This window comes from Temnothorax nylanderi, unplaced genomic scaffold (assembly GCF_030848795.1).
Source record: "Temnothorax nylanderi isolate EJ_2023f unplaced genomic scaffold, tnyl_v1.0 TNYL_tig0008_pilon, whole genome shotgun sequence".
Taxonomy (NCBI): domain Eukaryota; kingdom Metazoa; phylum Arthropoda; class Insecta; order Hymenoptera; family Formicidae; genus Temnothorax; species Temnothorax nylanderi.
The window spans coordinates 80,445-105,292 of record NW_027249070.1 but is presented as its reverse complement, the minus strand read 5'-3'; the positions used below and the strand labels follow the sequence as shown (position 1 = coordinate 105,292).

The following is a 24,848-nucleotide window of genomic DNA, read 5'->3' as shown; positions in this document are numbered from 1 at the left end:
TTAGCATATTAAGTCGATAGTCCATATAGTTACGTGTCAAGTTTAGAAAATTATACATCTGTAAACCTATCGAATTTAAATTTTCTTCATACGGATAAAGCATCCTTCGCAAATCGCAATCGCAATTCGTTTAAGAACTTGACGCTTGGCATTGGCACGTGTCTGCGCAGCACGCGGCACTCTGCAGCCACTCAGCTCTCGTTTTATTATTAGCCATTATTGTTTCTGAAAGAATGCGAGATATATCGATTGGTCATCGGGTGAATCACGTGTTATTCCCTAGCAAATGATTCCGTCTGAATAAATCTTTACGTTAGTAAGAAAGAGAAAATTCCTACATAATTCTCCGAGTTAACGTCCAATTGCGCTTGCTCGTTTCCTCGTTTGTGGAATACACGCGACTGCTTGAAATACGTTCAATTCATTGTGATTGAAATTGCGACACGAGAAACGAAATATCGGGCGAGATATCATCGATGATAAGAGACAAGAAAACGCGGTGAATCGCGGTGATTGGAAGAGTATAATCTTCGACTTTTTTAGCTGTCGAGTGTCGAATGGAAACGAAAACTCTCTAGAAGAAGCGTGTGTGTGTGTGTGTGTGTGTGTATGTATGTATGTATGCAACGTGCATGTATGATCATGCATGATGGCGTTGGCGGTTGGCGTGCACAGCGACACCGACGATCTAGAACTAGACTAGAAGGACAAAAATCCAAAGCAGTGAACACTGAATGTGTCCTCTCATAACCTCTAAATCCGGATTTTCGCCCTTGTATCTTGGCGAGACGATACGAAGCGATAAGTTTGCTAGCCATCCTCGGATTCTGCACAGCTGAACGTTCATTTACACGAGATTTGCCCGAGATCGGTGAGAAGTGATTTTTCGTAAACCTAAATTAGTGTTTTGCCAAGAGTTTTAGAGGAGCGAGGAGAAGGAGGGTAACGTTATCGGCAACAGATGCTGCTTGCGTGAAAGATGCGTCAACATGCGTGTAGTCGAGATCGAGAACGCAATCAACGATCAATGCCCTTTTAAGTTCTCCATCGCTCGACTCGGGCTAGCGGCTAACGGATTGTAACGGATGCCTATGTGTCCCACGTGGATATGTTTCACGACATAGGAGTCACGATTTTTAGAAAATTTAACGTTAGGCGCTGATAACGATATACCGCGAGCACGCGTAATCTCAATCGCGCTACGTGAGAAATTGAAATTAATGACACGACAACATGCTGCTCACCATGCTACAATCTTCTCTCATATAGTTTTAACTCTTGAAAAATACTCGTTAGATTTTGTGGTAAAAGCTGTGTAATGGCATCTAGATTCTAGCCTAAGAAATATACAACATTTGGACAACAGTATTGTCTTTTTGATAACTTAACCATCAGATAATAGACTTTATATGTATACTTGGTTGAGAATACTTGGATCTCACCTAACTTTGCAGTTTACTTGATATATAACTGTCTCGTACGTGCCATAAATATATATACGTGTATATATATTTATGATACTTATGGGATACTGATAAATGCCATAGGAAAAAGATTCTTGATCAAAAAGAAACACATATGTGTGTGTGTGTGTGTGTATATATTTTATTAATTTTCTCTTAAGTACATAAAATATTCTCTTTAATGTACGCTCATCGTACATGTACATGTATGTAACGAGAACATTTCTCTGAAAGAATTGTGCTTCGGAAAAGCAAAATTATACAATTTTTTTCCGTTTTTCCGCACTGATCTTTTAATCTGTAATTTTTATTTTAACCCTAGATAACCACAGGTTATACATTCGTTAAGTGTGGGTCATGCAGACCACTTGCAGAGTAATGTAATGAATAGCTGTGGGAACTCTAATACCAGCACGAGGCTACGTGGTTCCAAGTGCGCCGAGACTCAGGACGAGTCTATAAACCAAGGAGGGGAAATAGAGAAAGAAGGCAGTGGCGTGATAAGTGGTTACAGTGTAAATGATCTTAATGTACCACGCAGCACCCTGGTCATTTGCCATCGAAACTCCAACTACTCATCGGATCACGGCTTTGCTAGATTTAAGCCAAGGTATCTTTCATTTTCTTCTTTGTCCCGATTATATTCTTGATCTATCTTTATCATACATATCTCTGGTAAATTGAGAATAATAATTTGCGATAAAATATATGCGCGGCAGGCTCAGCGGTGTTCCGAGAAATGAATTTCGAATGGCGCGCGGTGGCAGTTCCGCAGATCGTGCCAGGGGTGGAACACGTGGGAGGGCTTTTAAAAAGACTCCCAATGATCGCGAACCAAATTCAGAGCCTAGCTATCACCCTACATCTAGACCCAAGTTTCAAGAATCGTTGAAAAATCATGAGAATGCGCAGGGCAAATACTATGACGATAAAAGAATAAATGGTAATAATATCGCGAGTATATTGCGAGTGGTGTTTATACGTTTGTATCTTTTTTCTGTTCTATGTGAATTTTGCTCTTCATCTAAAACCCACTTGTGTTTCAGAGGACTCGAGAATTTCCAAGTTGCTGCGACGATTGTGCCGCGAAGATGATTACGATCATCTCATGGTGCTTTGCAAGCAAGTGCAGGAAGGTATCGTCGCACCTGAAAATCAACGATACATACGACGGAACTTGGAGACTATCTGTGAAAGTCTGTTGGATTTTTTGCACTCTGGTCCTGGTCAAGAGGCAAAGCAACAGATTGCAAAATGTTTGGGTCGAATTGGATATGTAGTAGACCAAGATTTTAAAAGGTACGCATAGTCAAGTGATATGAATGTAGTGTGAAGTACACACACCCCCACACACACACACACACACACGTTTATATTTACACATACATATGTTCTGTATCCTTGCACGTGTTTGTGATTTAACGATACGAAAAATCACAAAACTTGTATACGTTTCTAGATATATAGACTGGATCTTCAGCAAATACTCATTGGAACATAAAGATGATGTAAAATGTCTATTAATGAAGTCACTTATCGAGACGCTCAAGATGGATTCTAAGATATCTAAATTAAAGGAATTCTCCGTGGTAAATAATAACATTTAGTTTTGAAAAATAATAACTTTTAACTTTTGCTTTTGTCACACAGCGTAACGATGAATATTAATCATAACGTGTTCGCATTATAGCCAATGATGTCCCAATTACAATCAATATTAGAAAATGTCGATAGAGCAGATTTACTGGTGGCGACTGTGGACGCTATACTACTCATCATAGATTCCTATCCAGAGACGTTCACGAACCACTTCCGCGATACCGTAGACATACTTGTGGGTTGGCACATCGACTCCACGCAACAAAAGTCAGTTGTCGTTTACGCAAGTCGATGTTTGCAAAAGTTGCACTCGTTCTGGATAGCGGATCTGCAGTTTACTTTGACCTTACTAGGCCAATTCTTGGAGGATATGGAGAGCTACGACGAGGAATTGAATTCGCCCGAATCTGGTCGTACTTCGCCTGGCGACGACGGGTCCCCGACACCGAGGGAATGTATTCTGCGAATCACGTCGTTAATATCTGTATTTAACACGGTAACGAAGAGCATAGCCGAGCATTTAAATCCAGATCTCGCATCTCCCAACGTACAGTGGTCATTCCTAACGAATTGTCTGTCCAAGATGCTCAAGACCGTTGTCAAAGCGATCGAATTGGAAGAAGGGACTGACACTTGGCCCGAAATATCCAATAACACGGAAAACTTGATTCAACATATAAGAAACATGAGCTCGTCGCAGAAACATGTCGAGACGCTTTCCAAATATTTCAGTAAAGACGAGGTTACCGAGGAAAATCTCATTAAGATGACGAAGTCGTTGGTTATAAATAAGAAAAATGATAAGAAGAATTCCAAGGTGCCTTCTGACAAAGGGAATGCTCTGTCCAGGGAGAAAGGACAGTTGTTAATGAGCGTCCTGCGGTCGATGGAACCCAAAGTCAAACTGAGTGAAAATTTGTCGGAAGAAAAGGAAGAGTTGATCGTAGTCGCGAATGAATGCGCCTTCTTGCTCCTCGGTTATCTTCAAAGCCGTGTCGCAAAGAATCACGAACTTCTCTATAAATTTGTCGACCTTCAATTACAGAGAGTCAACATCTTTTGGGACGATACTATTATTTCAATGTTGACCGTCATATCGAAAATAATTAAGGAGGTATCCGCAAACTTGCCATTGGAATTGGTGCACACGTTACTCGGCAAGAATTCGACGCTGCTAAAATTAAGATTCCGAAATTCTATTCCCATTCAAAATGCGAGCCTGGGGATATATCACAGCTTGCTAAGCCTGAAGAATATCCCGTTATTGCAGGAATCTTATCGCTATATACTAGCGGATTTGGAGATCGCTTACAGACTCATACTACCCGACATGGATGTCTTGGTTGTGGACAATCCGTTGAACGATTTGAGATACACCAAGAGCGACGTTGAGATTGTAGTTACGTTTATCCTACGTGCGCTTTCGGACATAGGTAAGAGAGAGCAAGCTTCACACGTTGCCGATGTAATCAGTTTACGATTGAAAACAAGCGCGATTAATCTTACGCTCTTATATCGTTTTAGCAAACGCTAATAATTCGATTATCGGAATGTGGGCTTTGAAGCCCAGCATCTTGGAACTTCTCGCAGTCAAGTTAAAGCCATACGACACCGCCCTGTCTACGGCGAGCCCGTTTTTGCAATACAATATTCTGTACTTGCTTTATGCGCACTGTTCCAGGTAAGATCCAGCAAAATGAAATCTTAATCCTCTTTCGAGTTGGAGCGTTCGTGTCGACGTGACGAACAAACGTGAAATTTCAACGTTTAACTTTTGTGCATGTGTGTGCACTGTGTTGACAGGTACAATCACTTTGTTCCAAGATCCAGCTTGATAACGGGCACCACCGCTCGCCGCCCGATGGATATGTTTCCCGCGACCTTGGATGTACCAGCCAGCGGTCATTTGTCTATAATTCTCAATTTGATAGCAAAGACATACAACAAGAATACGCCCGCGTGCACCTTGCTCCTTTTGTCCACCTGGTTGCAAGAGATTTGCGTACAGTCTGAGAAATACATCGGGATCTTGAGCGTAACTCAAGAGTGCCAGAGTATCATTGCGAGTTTAATTAGCTGCGGCGCCACGACCAATGACGATATCGCGAGCGCGGCGTGCAATCTCTTCGAAATGTTAATGACCGCGAAGAATGTGGTGTGGAAGCAAGAGACCTATTCAAGTATCGTCGATCTAGCGACGTTGCATTTGACCTCGTGCAACAGAACGATCCGCGAAAAGTACGGCGCGCTGCTAATGTGTATGCCCATTAACATTGTTATACCAAAATTAAACAAACAGTATTTATTCTCAGACACTAAGGTAAGTGCCATCTTTTCTTGATTGGAGCATTGTACGCGAAACTTGTCGAGTACGGATATAATATGATGATCTCTTTCTCTCTCTCTCTCTCTCTCTCTCTCTCTCTCTCTCTCTCTCTCTCTCTCTCTCTCTCTCTCTCTCTCTCTCTCTCTCTCTCTCTCTCTCTCTCTCTCTCTCTCTCTCTCTCTCTCTCTCTCTCTCTCTCTCTCTCTCTCTCTCTCTCTCTCTCTCTCTCTCTCTCTCTCTCTCTCTCTCTCTCTCTCTCTCTCTCTCTCTCTCTCTCTCTCTCTCTCTCTCTCTCTCTCTCTCTCTCTCTCTCTCTCTCTCTCTCTCTCTCTCTCTCTCTCTTCTCTCTCTCTCTCTCTCTCTCTCTCTCTCTTTCTTTCTTTCTTTCTTTCTTTTTCTTTCTTTCTCTCATTTCATGTTCAACTGTCGTGTCAACCATGTTGTACCACAGAAGGCACGGGAGATCGTGACCTATTCGACAGAATCGTTGATACTCGCTCAAAGACTGCACATGCGAGGTAACAACAATGGGGAATTGCTGGCGCAACATTTCAAAACGTACATGGCATTTCTACTGCAGGAACATTATCTTGACGCATCCGGGTTGTCGGAGATATTTACTTTGTGCTGGCCAGCCGTGTAAGTGCTCTTTATCTTTACCGTTTATCAGAGATCATTTCTTCTCTCGAAATAATGTACGGTGATAAAATTATTTCTGTGTCTGCAGACCGGAGAACGGAACTACGGCGAGGATGTACGATTTAGCGCTGGCAAACTGTTCGTTCCTGTTTTTCTGGAGCGGTTTTGAAGCAGCGCAACACTGCGTCCTCAATAAGCTTCGCACCTCTTTGGGGAAGCCGCAGGAAACGTTTACGTCGATCGAGAGTGCCCTGAAGATTCTGGCTCGCGAGATCTCGTGCTCCAACGCAGAGGTGATGAGGAGAGAGAGGCAGGGATTAGATCGCATCTTGCACGAGCACACGCGAGTGCGGCTCTTCGTCGAATTCCTGGAACATTTGGAGAGGGTGATACACAACGCGGCCGACGGTTGCGCGATGGCACTCTTGCCGCTGTCAAAACCAGTCAGAACCTTCTTTCATACGAACAAGTCGACGTGCAAGGAATGGCTGAATCGCATACGATTGGCCTTGTGCGTGGTCTCGTTGCACTCGGGCCTGGCGACGAGTGCGCTGCGCAACGGCCAGAGGTTACTAGAGGACTTGAGCAGTGCTGATAACACGCAGGGCATCGAGTTCGAAAGGGCGACGTTGTGGACGGCACAGGCGATGGTCGCGCTCGGCGAAGCGGAAGCGTTGCAGGGGCTCTACGTGTACACCAAGGGCAAGGACAGGCAATTCCCGTGGCTGAAAGCGACGATGGAGGAAGCCGCCGGACGTTACGAGTCAGCGGCGGATGCCTACAGGCTCATCATCGACGAGCACGCTCGCGTTAAAGCGAACGACGACGAAAGTGGCAGAGCCGCCGCGAGACTCGAGAGTGACAATCAAGTTCTGGGTTTCTGCATGCAAAGACTTTCCAACTGTTATAAAGCGGTCAGCGACTGGTCCGGATTAGTGGAATGGAAATCGCGGGAGACCGAGATACTGGCGCAAGACAATTACGCCGTCCTGAGGAGGCAACTCGCGGAGAATATCGTTCCGCAGCAGGCGGATTGTCTGAAAAAGTTCGAGGAGGGTGAATTGATCTCCTTGAACGAGTTGACGAATTGGAACCTCCTGGACGAGGAAAGGAAAAGTAATTGGAGTTGCGCGAAAACGCTGGTCGCGTGCAGCAACAGTTTGACGAACGTTGCCCTGAGGATTCACCTCAACGAATCCGACGAATCGTTCGACGACTCGATGTGCGACAGTGTTGTCGAGAGGTGCCAGAAAGTCGCGGCCAAGATGATGCAGGACGGATTGCGAAATGTGCCATCGGAGTATCTCAGTGACGCAATACTGCTCCAGTATTCCGCGACGGGGCTGAAGAATTTCGCGCGCGGCAAAAAGGACAAGAACGTTTTCGAATTGTACAAGGTTGATAAAGTCAATAATGTTAACTCGAACATTTTAACGCAGGTCTTGTGGTGGTCCGAGTACCTGGATCAAGCGTGCGACAACGACTCCATGGAGGTCGACAGTCTACGGTTACACGTCGTCAGAACAGCCAGGAAGGAAGGCAACTTTAATTTAGCGAAACGGGAGATGGTCAAGTACTTGAAGTCGGAGCAAGACCTGATCCGACTCAAAGATCCGAGCGCTCGCACCTTTCCCGAGATTACGAGCGACATGCTGAACGGGCCTGTTGACGTGAAATGGACCAAGAATAGTATGCGCGCGTTCAGGGAATTGTCCAAGTTACTGTACGACATGGAGGACACGAGAGAGGCTTTGAGGATGTGCTGCGCGACCACGTTGGGAATCTCGCGAGCGATCGTCAGCGGTGAGCAGTCCGCCGATTTACGCGAGATGGGAACCAAGCTCTTACTTACCCTGAGTAAATGGATACAGCAGGACACGTACGTGAACGAGAATCCTCAGCTGGAGGAGTTGCTCAGATTCGAGGCTGTGCACAACGACGGCCTGATGGACAAGCTGTTTGGCGAGACGATCGATCTGATTCCTACGTCGGACATGATAATCGGTAAACTGATGCAGCTTGGCGTGAATCAGTGTCCGGACCTGCCGCGCGCCTGGTCCAGCTTCGCCGCTTGGTGCTACAAGTGGGGCCGGAAGATCGTGGACAACTCAAACTCTGGCCAATTGACGGATACCGACCGGATAAACATACAGTCCTTACTGCCGATGGACATTGCCGAGGCTGATCTCAACACCATTTTCTCTATACTGAGCCAGAACAAGACCATACCCGAGGACGAGGGCGATATCGACACGAACGACATAAACACATCCGACATGATAGAGAATCAGCTGAGGAACGTGTCGGTCCTGAGCCACGCCAGCAACGAACATCTCGGCATGCTGGTCGACATATGGCGACAGGCGCAGAAGAGGATCTACTCGTATTACGAGCTTTCGGCGAACGCATACTTCAAATACTTGCAATTGGCGAACAGCGACAGCAACGAGTGCGACACCATCACGGCGACGTTGAGACTGCTGCGACTCGTGGTGAAGCACGCTCTGGAGTTGCAGAACGTGCTCGAAGCCGGCCTCTCGACGACCCCGACCGCGCCATGGAAGGAGATTATACCGCAGTTGTTCTCGAGGCTCAGCCATCCCGAGGCATATGTGAGGACCCAGGTGTCCGAGCTGTTGTGCCGAGTGGCGGAGAATTCGCCGCATTTGATCACGTTCCCAGCCGTGGTGGGCGCGGTATCCGGACAGAAAAAGATTTACGACAAGGTCGTTTACGAGAAGCCCGACAACGATAACGACTCGCAGAACGTTATAGGCTTGAGCGCTGCCGCGGAAGAACGGGGAAAGGAAGAAGAGGAGGAGGAGGAAGAGGAGGACGAGGAGGAGGACGAGGAGGAGGACGAGGAGGAGGACGAGGAAGACGAGGAGGCGGAGGAGGAGGAAGGAGGGGAGGACGAGGAGGACGAAGAGGAGACGGCAGCGGAAGCAATCGTGTACAACGACGAGCATGAGAGCTTCATGGATTCCTATTTCTCGCAGTTGGTCGATTGTCTCTCGAATCGCATCCAGGATTCGGTGGTTCAAGTGAAGGTGCTAGTCAAGGAGCTGAGACGAATCACGTTGCTGTGGGACGAACTGTGGTTGGCGACGTTGTGCCAACATCACACAGAGATTACCAAACGATTCGAGCAGCTGGAGATCGAGATTCAACGGGTACAGGACAATGTCTGGCTCGCGCCCGAAGAGAAAGATAAGTTGATCGCGGAGAAGCACAGGATCATTTTGAAACCGATCACGTTTATACTGGAGAATCTGCTATCTATGACGTCCGTACCAGCCGAGACGCCGCACGAGAAGACCTTTCAGGAGAAGTTTGGTGCTTCGATCGAGGAGGTGATAAATCGACTAAACAATCCCAAGAATCCGGCCAAGCCCCAAGTGGCCAGTTTGGCCTTGAAACACTTGGAGACCAAGTTGGCGCAACGCGTGCACCGACGTGCCGCTTATTCTCTGTCAATGACTGACATTAGTCCTATCTTGGCCAATCTGAAGGATACCTGCATCGCCATGCCGGGCGTCGCTGCCATCGATAACAGGATCGTCACCATCATGTCGGTGGACAATAACGTTCAGATTCTGCCGACGAAGACGAAACCTAAGAAGCTTATGTTCCACGGGTCCGACGGTCACGTATACACGTACCTATTCAAGGGACTAGAGGACTTGCATCTGGACGAGAGGATAATGCAATTCCTAAGCATATGTAACACCATGATGTCGAAGAACAGCGATACCAAGGTCTACAGAGCACGGCATTACTCGGTGATCCCGTTGGGTCCTAGATCTGGACTTATTCAGTGGGTCGACGGCGTGACGCCACTGTTTATACTCTACAAGCGATGGCAGCAGCGCGAGTGCTCCGTGAACAGCAAGGCTGGTGGCGGCAATTCGGCGATTATGCGACCCTCGGAGTTGTTTTACAACAAACTGACGCCTTTGCTGAAAGAGTGCGGGATCGGCTTGGAGAACCGAAAGGAATGGCCTATCCACGTGCTGAAAAAAGTATTGGAGGAACTAATGAGGGAGACTCCGAAGGATCTGCTGGCCAAGTTAGTTGCCAAATAATTATTATCGAAAACGGTCATTACCGTACTTTTCAATCGGACTAATGAATCTTCCGAGATCCATCCCCCCCCCCTCTCTCTCTCTCTCTCTCTCTCTCTCTCTCTCTCTCTCTCTCTCTCTCTCTCTCTCTCTCTCTCTCTCTCTCTCTCTCTCTCTCTCTCTCTCTCTCTCTCTCTCTCTCTCTCTCTCTCTCTCTCTCTCTCTCTCTCTCTCTCTCTCTCTCACCTTTTCCAATGTACTTTGCAGAGAGATCTGGTGCAACAGTATCAATGCCGGCAGCTGGTGGCAAGCTACCAAGAACTACTCGTATTCCGTTGCGGTAATGTCCATTATTGGCTACATCATAGGTTTAGGCGACAGGCACTTGGACAATGTTCTCGTCGACCTCAACACCGGCGAAGTTGTGCACATCGATTACAACGTCTGTTTCGAGAAAGGAAAAACTTTGCGCGTCCCGGAAAAAGTGCCGTTCCGCATGACGCCAAATATCAAAACGGCTTTAGGAGTAACCGGAGTCGAGGTAAGTCTTCCTCGAATCTTTCTCGATAGGATGGAGAAATAACGGATAGTTTTACTTTTAAGAAGTCTGATTACAATTAAAATTTTAATACGCTTAAAAATTGCATTGTTTTTGGAACTTTTATCGCACTAGAAACGTTTTAATTTTGTACTAGATGAGTGGTCTTACGATTGCAATTCTTTATGGAGACGTACCTACTACATTTTGTTTTGTGAATTTTTTATTTTTCAAGATTTTTAATTCCTGGAGAGGAGGGGGGAGGGAGGGTGGGGGAGGGAGAGAAAGAGAAAGATTTCTTACAGGCAAATATACACAAATATATAAATTTCGAGAAAATGAAATAATTTACAATTTATCTCTCTATTAGACAGCTTTTAGCTGAAAATAAATGGGATTTACAAAATTGTATTTTCCGTTCTATTTTCTTCCGCGTGATCAGATTGGGGATTAGGTGAATATCGGGGCGATCGGGGCGAATTGTTGTTTCCATTTGTACGGTGACTGTCTTGTACATCCGTCTGGCTTTTTAGTTGACGTTGTTTTTCCAAGTACATTTTGAAGCTCGAGTTGAAATTGTCATTGGGCGATTTAAAGTGTAAAATCTTTTGAAAGGCCTTGCGAAAGTTGGTGTTTTTCCACGCGTATATGAAGGGATTCATCGCACTGTTAGCAACGGCCAATGCGAACGTGGATTTGTACCATAGCGTCATCGAGTTTGGTCTCCGATCAAAGGTGGTTTGCATGCAAACCACGACGAAATAAGGGAACCAGCAGATCGAAAAGCAGCCCAGGATCAGCAGCACCACCTAATCGAAAAATCAAAATCTGTTATTGCCGTCACTCCTTGATCGCTACGGCTACGCTTGTAAAACTTTTATTTCGTCGCTGCTTTCAATTGTCCGCTACATTCTATGATTTAAAATTAAACCTATATACCTGTACGCTTTTACGGTCGTTTTTTTCAGCGATATTCGGGACGATACCGAGATTCATGCGACGCGCGTGCATATGCGCCTCTCTCCAGATTTTCCAATAGAGCAGAAACATTGCTATCCAAATGAGGAAAAATGCCGGCATCTGTATAGCCAATATGTAGTATCTACCAAAATAATATAATTTGTGACATCTTACCAGTCGCGCGGGAAGCTGCATTGAGATAACAAATCGACTGACAAACCGATCGATCCATTGATCGAGGAATAATTAATGTTTACGGCAATAACGACGAATAATAAATACCGACGCACGTCAAGTAATAGATCGTCACGGGGCTATCGCGCGCGAAATTGATTACCAAGAAACGAAGAATCATCGAGGGGGTAGCGAGCAGATGCAGTAACAGTACCTCGGGAATACCGTTTCAAATTCGCACATCTGGTCAGTGTCGGAAGGGTCAAAACTATTCCAATATGTCGGAATCGATGACACGCCCATGGTACATATCCAAGCGACGATTATAATCAGCAGCACGCGCCTCTTGGTCGCGTATGCATTATAGCCCAATGGGTGCACGATAGCGACGTATCGGTCTATGGCGATCATTAGGATATTGTATATGCTCTCGCCGCACGCTAAGCTGAACATGATGAAGCGCGAGATGCATACCGACTGGTTGCGGTGTAACGTGTCGTCCATGTAAAACGCCAAATGATACGGAAGCGTTACGCCCACCATAAGATCCGACACTGCTAGGTTTAGAATAAAGTAATTCGAAACGACGTTTCGGAGCCTGCGAGCCCACGTTATGGCCAATATCGTGAGGACATTCCCCAAAACGATCGCAACGAACAGGAAGCAGTCCATCAAGATCCAACACACGTGGCTATTTCTCGGCAAGTCGGTCGATGGAGCATTCGATGCATTTACGTTCGTCTCAGTAACGTTGCTTTCTTTCAGATACATAGTTCTGAAAAAGAAAACTTGCAAGTACTTGTTTATACATTTGAATTGTAGATGTTGGAAAGTTTTCAGCCCGCTTGAATTTAGACGATTTAGGCTTAAGCTTCTGACGGCTCGCGATTAAAGTTAGTCTCAAAATGGTCAAAGAAATAATGCCGCGCGATGATTAAGGACTTAAGGAACCTCGCATACGGATACGGGATCTATTTACAGAGCAGTCAAACTGAGGATACGTGTTCGTAGCACACTTTATACAGCCGTGGCTATTTGTGTCTCGCAACGACGAAGTCGTCTCTCGTCGTTGCGTGCCCTAATAAAACCGTCGTGCAAAACCCACCGGAATCGAATCATCGAAACAATTTCTACCCGAGAGAATCATGCGAGAAACGTGAAAACGATCAATCAGCTAATACGACTTACCTTTCGCACGTACACGCGCACATACACATACACACGGAAAGAAACGGGTTTCCGATGGTACTCTACGAAATGCCAAGATACACATCGAACTATGCATCACGATTACGTAAACCTACGAAACGGGCGAAATGTTACTTAATTAATTTTTTCGCGATTATGAGAAGTGTAAAAATGAAAGATAATTTACCTCGCTCGTTCGGATTTTTTTTTCTTTTTTTTTTCGTCACTTTTTTGAGACAGCAAGTTTATTTCGATGACAATGCAATAGAGCATTCGCAATAGCTATGATACTTGTCGACGTTCGACGCTCGACGCTCGACGAGAACGTAGATCGATACGAAGCGTTTCGGTAGATAGGGCACGCTGCTACCCGTTCGTTCGGGAGTGCTTTTACTTATCTACTCATCTGCTGGTTTCCCTGGCAAAGAACTGCTATAACTATCAGCCGCTATCAGAGAGATTCGCTCGCAATCGGAAAAAAGGTCTCGATGGAAACCCGAGATGGGAAAGAAACGCACATTCATGAGTGGCCAATGATTATTATATTCTCCCAACTATATAAACGGTATATAATATAATGGTAGAAATCGTTATTTGTGTGTCTAGGGTATATTTAGGTTCGCTTCCGAGCATACTCTAAGAGTGATGCGTAGAGGCCGCGAGACGCTCCTGACCTTGCTGGAGGCGTTTGTCTACGATCCTTTGGTAGATTGGCGGGCGGGCGCGGACACCAGCATAGCGAGTTATGGCGCTTGTCAAGCCAGAGCGAGGTGCACTGGCGTCGGAAGGAAACAACTGGAGCAGGAGCTCACGCGTGCGATGTTCGCAGTGAGAACGGCGGAGATGCGCGCCGAGTGGCTAGCTAATCGGTAAGAGAACAACAACGTGGAAGAACAACGAGTCTGTGAGTCTCTCTCACTCGACGAGACACTCTCGACATTTCGTTTCTCTTCTTTTATCTTATCTCTTATCTTTTCTTCTATTCTCTTTAAGAGAGAAAAATATTTCTACAGTTGATTTCTACCATTTCAAGTACACACGTGCACACGTCACACGTGTTCATTTTATAAGTAGTAGAATTATTAATCGCCTCCTTTCTTCTCTTTCCTTCTTTAACATCACCTACCTAGGAGGAGACTGTCTTGTTAAGAGTGAAAAAGAGTCAATTTACGTCTCTCTACGTAAATGTTTAGCTCGTTTCTCGCTTAAATCTGAAAATCTCGTTAAATATCCTTAGGTTGCATTTATAGTCGTTTGTAACACGTTGTCGTGTTTCATGGGATGAAATTGCAGAGACGAATTGGCGAAAACCTTGCCGCTACTGTGCCATCATTTGAACAGCTGGATCGAGGCGACCGAGGCGTCGCGTCAGTGTCAGGATTTACTGCAGGACCGACATCAGCAGCTCGCGCTCGTCAAGGAGGCACAGGCGATGGGTCGGAATCACGCGTTATATTCGGTAGTGAAGCGATACAATTCGTTCAAACGAGCGCGGGACTCTCACGAGAAAGCAAAGGCGGGCCTGAAGGAGAAGATAGAGGAGTGCGAGAAGCAGATTAATATGCACAATGTGAGTCCGCTGAAACACGCGACCGCAAAGCGCGGCAACACGTTCCAGCTCCGATTCTATTTTTTTTTTTTTTTTTTTTTTTTTTTTTTACGTTTATCTCATATCCCTCGATTTTTGTTACTTTAGATCGCGTTGGCTGCGGTGCGAGGACCCCAACTAGGACAGTGGCTGGCGGAATTGGGAACCCTGACCAATCAGCAGGATCACGTAGTGTTCGACCTTGTGAAGGAATTCCTGCAGAACGCCGGACAAAGTCAGATGATCGTGCAATGCGATCAGTCGGAGAACGAATTGACGCAGCTGGCGACCGACCAGGCCTTTTCCATAAGCAAATGTCTAGAGCTATTGAGCCAATATTCCGCCATCTGCAGCCTGTACCCTCTCAGCGTCCTTTCGCAACATCGCGCCGTACTCTATCACACTTGGGCGAACGAGTTGTTAGTCTCGGGCACCGTTGAGGCGTGCCACCAAGTAATGGCGCGGTTCGAAGCGAGCCTAAATCCAATCAATCCGAGCAATCCGCAGGTTCAGCAGATAATAACCTTCTCGTATCAGATGGAAGCGATTTTGAACGAGTACAGCGAGAGATACAAGAAAGCTTACGAGAGAACGGTATCCGAAGGCTTGCCGGAAGCCGGTAATAGAATCGAGAAGGCGTACACCGAGTCGAGGACGCAAATCGCGGGATTTCTGCGACGAGAGAAGGGCGCGGAGAGAGCGCTCGAGTGCGTCAATATCACCGCGCTGTGTGCCTTGAATAAGCGCTACCTTATGATGGAGGGCGCTGCCAAGTGCGCCGGAGACTGCTTGGTGGATCTCACGTCCCGCGAGGGGGACTGGTTTCTGGACGAGATGCGTCTCATGTCGTCGTTGATCGCCGAGTTGGTCACGCTGATACCGGAGAACCACAAGACGAACAACGATCCCAAGATTGCGCTGATCCTCAAGTGCCTCAAGAGCGCCGATTGTATTTACAAGGGTCTGCAGGAGCTCAACTACAATTTCCAAACCATCATATTGCCGGAGGCGATGAAGACGATCGTGACGGAGGAGCCGAGCGTAATGCGAATGATAAGCGAGCTTGGTGAAATCGTAATACTGACCGGAATACCGCTCGGTGACATTCTGGCGCAGCTCGAGATGCATCTCCGGTTCACCGTGATGGAGATGGAGAGCCCGCACGCGGTGGTACAGAGTATAGTGGCTAACATGAGATTACGATTTGAGGCGTTACTGTCGCGACAGGCGGAGGTTCAGGATTTGAATCAGGAGGAAACTCTGACGCCGGGTCAAATGTTGCTGATGGGCTTCAACGGTTTGTTTGAGAAATTGCAAATGGAAGGTAACGCCTTGGTCACTACTCTGAGCTCCTTGGACATTCCGATGAATTGGAAGAAGATTGATCAGATACGCGAAGCTAAGGAGATGTCGGCGCCCATCTTCAACAAGGCGGCTCGGCAAGTGCTCGAGGACATATTCCTGATCAAGAGATTGCACACCATACAAGAGTTCTTCGTCATGTGCCGGGACATTGCTACTGCGTTTAAAGGCGGATTGGCGAACGTGTACGACGATGAACGACTTAATAAACCCGTCCGAGTGTTCACGGCCGATTACGTTTCGAGGCAATTGCTCGGGGTGACGTCGCAGACGTTGGCGCTCGCCTTGTGTCTCTTGCTGCAGCGAATGGGCCTGAACGTGACTACCGAGATCGAGCAGAGAGACATCGGAGCGGAGAGCAAGGTCTCGTTGGAGGAGCTGTGTCGAAAGATGGTAGATCTCTGCATGAAGAGAGGCTCGTTCTCGGGCTCGGTCTTGACGCAAGCGGGCGCATTGAGTAGCACTTTGGAGAGCGCCTGGCGACGGAAACAGGCTGCTAGATTGGCGCAGCAGAGCGCCGAGGTAGCCAGGGTCAGTCTTCAGAGACTTCAACTACAGCAGACGGCTTATCATTGGTTGCACGAGGATATCCTAATGATGAGGCCCAATATGAGTCCGATGAATCCAATGTATCCGATACATCCCATGAATCGTCTAAGTGAGTCCTTAAACTGACCATGGTAGCTTACACAGATTTTTAGGCTTACAGGAACCTATTTGTCTCTAGATTTAATGAGCTCAAAATTAACGAATTCAAATCCATCTTGACTGTTTTTTTTTTTAGCCTTTAGAAAATAATTATTTCCTCGTTTCTTTCAGATCGCTCTACCTTCATGCTGGAGCTACGAAAAAAGGCAACGAATTTGTCCAACTTGCAGTCGCGAGTGTGCGAGGCACGCGAGCAACAACAAAATCTTGTTTCGAGCGCTGTACAACGTCTCAAGTGGGCTGCCGGCGCCAATCCGGCGCTGGGCGAAGTCATGTCCGCGTTCGATAACGCAGTGTTGTTGTCGTCCGATAAATTGACCAGACAACACAATCTAGCCGCGATGGTGGTCAATACGTGCAATGCCATATTGCACTACGAGGCTCTAAGGACCAGGACGTCGGAGAGTGTGACGCACGACGCCAATCTGGTCAAACTGATCAAGCACTGGGAGGAAAGCTGCGTCCTGACGGCCAATCTGAATATCACCGTCACCATGACGGAGGAAAGCCTCGTACAGTTGCTGCAGCTGGAGAACAACGTGGACGCCGCGTGGTTGAAGCAGGCTGAAAAAATCGTGTCCGAAGCGATAATCGACACCCAGAGGAAGCTGCAGGAGAAACAAGAGGCTCTCTTCACCGCCGAGGACTATTTAAGGGAGCGAGTGATGAATCTGCAGAACGTACTCGCCGAACATCATCGACTCATGTCGGATGTTAGAGCGTTGTTAAAGACAATGGCTAAGCAGGAAAACATTGACGGCTTGCAGGACTTTCTGTTCGCCTATCGATCCTTCACGGAGAACCTTTCGACGGTGGTGAAGGAACTGGCAGCCGAGAATTTTGACTCGGCTCGCGGCACGGTGATGAAGAAAGAATTGGAAGCGATGGCGATTAAAGTGCCCAGTTTGTACAATCGATTGCTGGAATTTGCGAGCGAGCGCAAGATGAATTCAGCGAAAGACACGGAAAAGCCTGCGGGCAGTCTGCCGAAGAAGAGGAAGAAGAGGAGGAGGAGGAGGAGGAGGAGGAGGAAGAGTAAGAGTAAGCTGGTGCGACAGGACAGTGTATGCCTGAGTCCGAGAAAGGGGACACCGTTGACCAGAGATCCGACCACGGGCAAGGGTAGGTAGTCTTCTGTCTCTACTTTGGTCGATACGAGATCTGAAGATCGCTTATAATACCCTAATATTTTCTCTCTTTTATCTAATCTTTTTTTTCCCCTTTCTTTTTCCCCTAGCCGTGCAAGAGCGGAACGCTTACGCGCTGAACGTGTGGCGCCGCGTGCGTATGAAGCTGGAGGGCCGCGATCCGCAACCGTCGCGCAAGTACACCACGGCCGAACAAGTGGAATACGTGATACGTGAAGCGCAGAGCAACGATAATCTGGCCTTGTTGTACGAGGGCTGGACACCGTGGGTCTGAACGAACGACGGCTGGCGCTCGCGCGCCCTGATGGCTCGACACTCGTCTCACGCGGTACTCAAATGCGTACCGTCGTACCTGCGTCGCCCTACGTCGCCGTAGGAGGCAAAACACTCCGCTCGAAACCAGATGGTGGAGTGTCATCCGGCAAAAACGTCATCCGGGAAGCAAGTCGGTTTTACAGCTCGATCGTGGATCGATCTCTCCGACGCGACAATTGAAAACCCACTGTGCCGAGTGCCGATTCTATAGTTGTCTCAAAAACGAGGCTGACGCACCTGCGATCTGTTACACTTGGGGCTAACGAGTGTCTTCTTTTTTTCTCTCTCTCTCTCCCTTCTCCTTTCCTTTTTTTTTCCTTTTTTTTCTTTTTTTTTTCTTTTAAAGGGAGCGACAATCCACGAGTATGTACGATGCTCGAGCGAGCGCGAGATAAGTAGTATTCTCTTGAGAGCCACGAATTTTTGGGAGAAATGTAGAATCGGCCCCGGGTATCCTTACGCTAACGGTGTAGTCGCGAGAAGTTCGGCTGACGATATTGACGGGAAGCCCGATGATGATGATGATGATGATGATAATGATAATGATGATGACGGTGATGATGATGATAAAAGTCTCGATAACGATCGTTACGATAAACGATCGCGCTGTCAACATTTACCGCATAATGGCTAACACGAGCTTGCCATTGTGTAATGCCGTCATGTCAGGAAAAGAAAGCCTGACGTTTTAATCAATGCATCTGAATCGGTTTGCACCGATGTAACGTTGTAACTCTAGATATACGTACGGTATACACGCGAGCACACTCGACAATTAATTCAGGATCCGAGATTATGTAGATGCACATCATTGCAGCATTACTTTTTAATCGAGATGAAAAAAGCCAAAAGAAAAGATGCAGTTTAACAGAGAGATTACGAGTAGTCTGTTCTTATTGAGTTATATGTAATTGAACAATTAAGTGTTTAAACTCGGCACATACACATACACTTAGACGCGTGTGCGTGCGTACGTATCTAAAAAAATTTAATAATTTCGCAGACCGATCGCGCAACTTATTACCGATCAACGGGACAAAATCATTTCTGTAGCGGATATACGCGTGGCTTTGAAAGTTTGCCGCGTCGACTTGGTTTAAATTTTATGGCGTTAGCATCGGACGATCCGGGCGAAAGAAGAAATTCATTAGCTTCGTAGCCAACACACATTGACACTTGACGTGTCCTCGTTACTCTCTAGCGTCGCATATTTCGCCCAATCATTTTTTTTTTTAATACCTAAATAATGCTGTCACGTGATAAGTAATTTTTTCACATATTGCAGAAGTAATGACGAGGACTCGTTTCTTTCAAATGTTTATTGCGAATTTTGGAATTATACATGATAATTGCGCAAATTTAATTTTATGTAACTCATTTCGGGTATTGTAGATGATATGAAACTTTGTTACGGAAGAATAAAATCGGCCAACGCGATCTTTTGTGGAAACTCAACGAAATTGTTATAAGTGGCTATACAACCTTCGAATTGTTTCTAATGCAGAACACTTTGACAAATTTTACGCAGCGAACAATTGTATACGAGTTTGGCGTAGACGGATTTTATTTGTGCAAACTCTGAGGAAAGAAGAAAAATGTATTGCTTACCACGTAACATCATGTCACGTAAAAAATTTCATACAATATACATAAAATCTCTACTATATTACTTGATGCAATATGCTGGAATTAATAAGCACCATGGAAACAAATGAGAATATCTTGTGAGTACTCTTTACTAATTTACCTGTCACCGACGTGTCTTTTATCCTGATTTTATATTGAAGGAACGAATTTATGATAATTTTCATTGGAAGAATCGTACAAAAATACGGGGCGCGCTATAAAATAAGCTAGGTTCTGAATTACTACTTTCGCAGATGTGGAGATATCTATGACTCTATATGTCCAGTCCAGTCATCAAAATTAGGGTCTCTCTGCCAGCCATATATCGGAAGTGCAATCTCCACCAGGATACCTACGCAAAGATTGCCAAAGCAATTGATAGAATTGCTGTGGGGGATAACGGTACAACAGCCTGTATATTTAATTGGCGGTAATTTGATTTTTTTTTTATAAAATCAAAATGTGTTCAATTTAATTCAATTGAAAAAATTAGTGATTAAAATCGAAATAAAAGGGGAAAAACCAACTGAAAAAGTTACGAGTTCATCTCTGGACAGGATGAGTTCCGAGATTAATTTCATTTGATTTGTCTTTCTTCATTTCAGAAAAGTGGAACGAGAATAAATGGAAATGTTTCCTTCACTGAGACGCAATAAATTACGGGATATTTCTCACCTCATTTCGTGTGCCAGTAAAATATCGCTGTTATCGGCGCCGAAATCAACGAGAAATCGATGGTCGAGCGTCAACCCGCCCTTCTCGACGTCGATATCAAGCTTCACCATCGTTGATCCATATCTAATAATAGCGCGCGCCGAACATTATTATTACAGCGTATATACGAGAGTAGAGATTACAAATAACAATTCTGTTTTATTTTCCTTTATGGAAAGAAAGAAAAGAAAAGGAGAGGAGAGGAGAGGAGAGGAGAAGGGACGACGGAAAAGGAAAGGTCGTATTTACTTGCATATATTATACTTACTTGAGGAGATCGGGATAAAACTGTTTGTCCCATGGCTTAAAGATCGACGTAGTCACGTACAAACGACGTCCGTCCAAACTCAGCTGTAACATCTGCGGCGCGCCATACAATCTACGCCCCTTCACGTAGATGGGGTCCGGCTGACTGCTCATTTCCTCGTCTTGCGTCACCCGTACATGCGAATCGCTCAGTACCGATCCTCCTAGGAAGACTTGACCCGTCAATCTCGGGTTTCTCGTATCGGAGATATCGTATTGCCTAACGTCGCCGTGCAACCAATTGGACAAATACAGATACTTGTCGTCCAAACTCAGCAGAATGTCGGTGATCATACCTTGAGAGGCGAAGAAAGGCTTTCGTGAGAAAAAAAAGAAAAGAAGAAAAAAGACTGCAATGTTGTCGACGATGTCGATGAGTTGACATCGTCGCGATGAGTTTCTGCTGGCAGAAACTTTCATAGATACATCTCAAGACCTCGTTGATATTTTGAAGAGCATCGATTCGTGATATATATATATATATACCTGACATCAGAGGTGCGATCCATCCCTCGACTCTTTTCGGTGGCACCTGGATCACCTTTTCGACCTTCCACGAGTTGTCCTCCGCCTTGTAAAATCGATAAACATTCGACGTTACCGCGCAGCCTACGAATCCTTGAGCTGCCAGCGGATCGTGAAGGAATCTTATTTCAAGGGGTGCGATTCCGTCATCTCCCAGATCGATGATCTGTTTCAGCTTTCGTTCGTTCCACGAGTAAACGTTCAAGCTTCTGCCATAAATCTCTGTGAATTATCCATCATTCATCATTTAATCGACATGACTATATAATTACCGATATTTTGCGCGCGCGGCGTGCGCCCTTGCGAAACGTGATAACGTATTGGGTAATTATTTACTAGGATCATGAACGTCCTCTGGAATGAATCCCTTCTTAAAGACTCTGGGTGCACCCCATTCCGTAGCGATGAGCGTATCGTGATAGGGTTGGTACCAAAAGTCGTATCCGAAAGTTGCTTTTTCATGGCTCTTGGTCCATGTGCCTTTCGCTCGTAGGGTCACTGCGTCGATGCAGAAAAATTCGCCCAATCCGTCGCCACTGAGATTTCCCATGGTGGAGATCATTATCTCGCCAGTTGGCAAGCAATGGGAAGTGTGCGGCGTAGATATCCCGTATTTGCGCATCTCTTCCGGTTCCAGAACCTCGAACGAAATAGAATGTACATTATACTTTAATTACGAGAAATGCAACATGTCTCTCGCGCTCGATTCGACGAAGAGATTCTTGTACGCGAATTCCTATATCTCGTCTTCTCCGTGTCTGTATCGTCGCGTCTCCATAATACGTAAACATGTAAGTAGGTGCAGGGTAAAGAGGGAATGTCGGACGCGCGCACGCGTCTATCGTCTACCGTCTACCGTCTACCTATCCTCCATACGGTACCTTCTTGATCCGGGGCATTTTCTCGTCGCTCGTATCAACCAAATAGACCCGGTCCGACATAAGACAGGGCAGCACCAGCGTGTCGCGTTTGCGGGGTGATCCGTGACAGCTGCTACAAACGTTCCAGCCGGAGTGATGTAACTCGTCGCCAGCCGTTAGCATTCTCAGTCTGTGTATTATCTGCGGGTATGCAAGTTCAAGTTCAAGTTCCAGTTACGTGAGTATGTTGAACGGTTCGATTAATTTACAAACGTTTTAACGTTTGTAACGTGGTACCTGACAGTACGTAGGACTATCGGGATCCACGTCTACCGTGCAGAGGACATCGGCCTTCTCGGGATCCGTATGTATACCGATGACGTACAGAAGCTTCTCGCGCGGCCCCTCGAGCATCGCTGCCCTCGGACTCTTGTAACCCGGCCCGGAACACGCTACGATCAAGGCCATTTCCAGTAATGTAAACGATGTAAACCGTCCCCAATATAGACATATTTTTTGATAATATTGTACTCTATATATAACTACTATAACTACAAGAGGGATCATTGTAGATCTAGATCCCTCCACATCCAGTAGATCCAATGCCAGCTAGTCTATATGTATATCTAATTTTTAGCGTAGAGTAGATAGACTTGGGCTACGATGCGCGTTTTATATTATATTTTACTACTGGATTGACTACAGCACTTAATTCTGATAATTGAATGCAATTGAGTACTTACCTCCTCTCTTTTCCGCCATCGCCGTTGACAATTAAACTGATGAGTAGCGAAGAGTGTTGTCGATTGCTTTTAATTGCTTTCGACCGACTCGGGACTCACCGGACTCACGACCATCGGCGTCGGCCGCGTACCAAGTATAGAGTACAGGCACCGTATAATTTAATATACTTAAGTAATATATAGTTCGAGATCGAGAGAGCGAGAGGGGGAAGCGTGCTTGGGGGAACTCGCACTTTGTATCTCCGAGTGATTTTATGACTTTCAAACTTTGCCGCAAACGTCGTGAAGAGAAAAACGTGATAGCTTATTATTTGAGCGTCGCGTCGCCGTCGTATCAAACTGGGGTCGATTAATGATACTGCAATCAGAAGACAGCAACAAGGTATCACAGTTGCGGCAAATTATTTCTCGTTGTTGCAGCGCGTTGCAACGACACACAAGTAAGCAACAACAACCAAGTTACAACATCGTCGCCGTCGGGACAGTACAAAATAGCGTTATCATCGCCAAGCTGATAGGAGGCGATTTCATTCAACCGAAAGATAACGTAACGTGTGGCGTGTGTGATACCACATGTCAAGTACATACATCTACAAAATATTCCCGAAATATTATTTTCTTACAGTGTTTGAGGTATATAATTATACAGTAATATACATATAAATATCGTTTTTAGAATTGTCTTCGCTTTAAGGCTTCAAGAGTTTTATAATCCAGAGATCGAGGAGTTAATTCGCATTGAGAGGCTCGAATCCATGCTAGCGCGTTTCCATGCTATGCCCGTCTCTTCGCGAGACGAGAAGATACTAATCGATATAATCAACCGCTTAACAATTATACAATTATACGATATGCTGTATGGACGAGACACAAGCAGACACGAGAACTAAATTCACGTAAACATAATTTATTCGCATCTTTCTCCATACATATATATACACACACACACACACACACACACACACAAGACGACTTATAAAAATAATCACACATACATACAAGATCTCTGCAAGAGAAGATTGCACATCTCTCTCCCTCTCTCTTTCGCGCGCGCGCATGTCGTGTGTGTCCATGTGCGTGGATGTGTGCGCACGCGGCATCAAGTAAAAATACATACAAAAGTGATAAAGCGAGTACGTCGAATCGTAATGCTGATTTGATTGACGCGCAACCATATAATAAGTATACCGTATTATACTTGCGCGTGTTGTACCAAATCGCTAGTCTATCGATCTGTTAAATATGTCGATAAATACACAAAGTGTCCCAGAGTCCCAGATCTGCGAAAAGTATCTCAAGATCGGCTTTCTCGAACCCAAATTTTTCGGAAACGGTAAATGAATCTCATCATGTGATCGAGTTTTGAATCTCTTTCATCTCCGATGAAATTTTCTTTTCAATAACAACTCCGTCGGTCGAGGTATGTACATACCTCTTCGCCGAATCTGGAACAATCTGTACTTTCCATACGAGCAAACTATATAATACGCGAATACTTGACACATATGTATGTACATTTGCATCTGACAGATAACGTTTTGTTTCACAGCACGCTAACATTGCAGTAAGAGTATCGTGTGATAACATTCTATGATATAATGAAAACTCATACATAATTATACATAATACATAAGCGATCCGCTTAAATATCAATTCAAGACAGACGATCCTCGCTCTTCCGTACATATGTAGAATAATAGAACAGTAGAATAGTAGAATAATTTGTAACAAATATTGTTTGCGTGACAGATGATATTACTCGATCACAGCCGTGTTCTACATTATACAATACATATATATTCCGAGTTTACACTGGATTCTAAAACAACAACCGTTGCCTCGCGTAAGCATCTCCATGATCGAGAATTTCTTAATTGGCCCCCACCTTGAACATCTACTACTCACTGAAAATAGATTCTATTATTCAAGATATGTTCCACGCTACGTACATTTTTCCAATAGAACGTCGATTCGTTCGCAAACGGATGATTGTCTCACCAAT

The 24,848-nt window shown here is 45.6% G+C and overlaps 4 protein-coding genes and 1 long non-coding RNA gene across 10 annotated transcripts in view; 2 read left to right on the top strand and 3 right to left on the bottom strand.

The window, feature by feature from the left end:
* The first annotated feature begins 139 nt into the window (after positions 1 to 139).
* Nonc (serine/threonine-protein kinase Smg1) lies at positions 140 to 19,790 on the top strand. Of its 2 annotated transcripts, none has more exons than XM_071721787.1 (16): positions 140 to 871; positions 1,786 to 2,073; positions 2,183 to 2,406; positions 2,510 to 2,762; positions 2,923 to 3,052; positions 3,154 to 4,495; positions 4,587 to 4,743; positions 4,866 to 5,382; positions 5,843 to 6,027; positions 6,116 to 10,096; positions 10,359 to 10,632; positions 13,558 to 13,820; positions 14,245 to 14,521; positions 14,648 to 16,559; positions 16,721 to 17,731; positions 17,847 to 19,790. In XM_071721787.1, the coding sequence occupies exons 2-16, from the start codon at positions 1,847 to 1,849 to the stop codon at positions 18,029 to 18,031; spliced, it is 10,938 nt and encodes a 3,645-aa protein (XP_071577888.1). In that variant the 5' UTR covers positions 140 to 871; positions 1,786 to 1,846; the 3' UTR covers positions 18,032 to 19,790. The 2 variants fall into 2 exon arrangements, with proteins under 2 accessions (XP_071577888.1, XP_071577882.1); XM_071721781.1 differs by having other exon boundaries at positions 5,840 to 6,027.
* LOC139782824 (histamine H2 receptor-like) lies at positions 10,940 to 13,539 on the bottom strand. 3 transcript variants are annotated; one of them, XM_071721916.1, is made up of 5 exons: positions 13,139 to 13,539; positions 12,952 to 13,063; positions 11,978 to 12,538; positions 11,569 to 11,731; positions 10,940 to 11,438 (listed from the first exon to the last, which is right to left on the bottom strand). In XM_071721916.1, the coding sequence occupies exons 2-5, from the start codon at positions 12,978 to 12,980 to the stop codon at positions 11,028 to 11,030; spliced, it is 1,164 nt and encodes a 387-aa protein (XP_071578017.1). In that variant the 5' UTR covers positions 12,981 to 13,063; positions 13,139 to 13,539; the 3' UTR covers positions 10,940 to 11,027. The 3 variants fall into 3 exon arrangements, with proteins under 3 accessions (XP_071578017.1, XP_071578024.1, XP_071578010.1); XM_071721923.1 differs by having other exon boundaries at positions 12,869 to 13,539; XM_071721909.1 differs by having other exon boundaries at positions 12,952 to 13,539.
* Positions 19,377 to 23,293, bottom strand: LOC139782803 (methanethiol oxidase-like). 2 transcript variants are annotated; one of them, XM_071721892.1, is made up of 8 exons: positions 22,847 to 23,293; positions 22,401 to 22,555; positions 22,125 to 22,304; positions 21,580 to 21,883; positions 21,205 to 21,465; positions 20,681 to 21,014; positions 20,374 to 20,496; positions 19,377 to 20,050 (listed from the first exon to the last, which is right to left on the bottom strand). In XM_071721892.1, exons 1-8 carry the CDS (start codon positions 22,863 to 22,865, stop codon positions 19,999 to 20,001), a joined length of 1,428 nt encoding a protein of 475 aa, XP_071577993.1. In that variant the 5' UTR covers positions 22,866 to 23,293; the 3' UTR covers positions 19,377 to 19,998. The 2 variants fall into 2 exon arrangements, with proteins under 2 accessions (XP_071577993.1, XP_071577989.1); XM_071721888.1 differs by lacking the exon at positions 22,847 to 23,293 and having other exon boundaries at positions 22,401 to 22,670.
* Positions 23,130 to 24,848, bottom strand: part of LOC139782787 (sodium-coupled monocarboxylate transporter 1-like) — an 8,685-nt gene continuing 6,966 nt past the window's right edge. For both annotated transcript variants that reach the window (XR_011720995.1, XR_011720996.1), the window contains exon 9: positions 23,130 to 23,204. The gene's annotated coding sequence lies outside the window, so the exon portion shown is untranslated. The remainder of the gene's footprint in view (positions 23,205 to 24,848) is intronic.
* LOC139782884 (uncharacterized) overlaps positions 23,369 to 24,848 on the top strand; it is a 9,079-nt gene continuing 7,599 nt past the window's right edge. Inside the window, exon 1 of the long non-coding RNA XR_011721041.1 lies at positions 23,369 to 23,479. This is a non-coding gene — a long non-coding RNA (uncharacterized lncRNA). The remainder of the gene's footprint in view (positions 23,480 to 24,848) is intronic.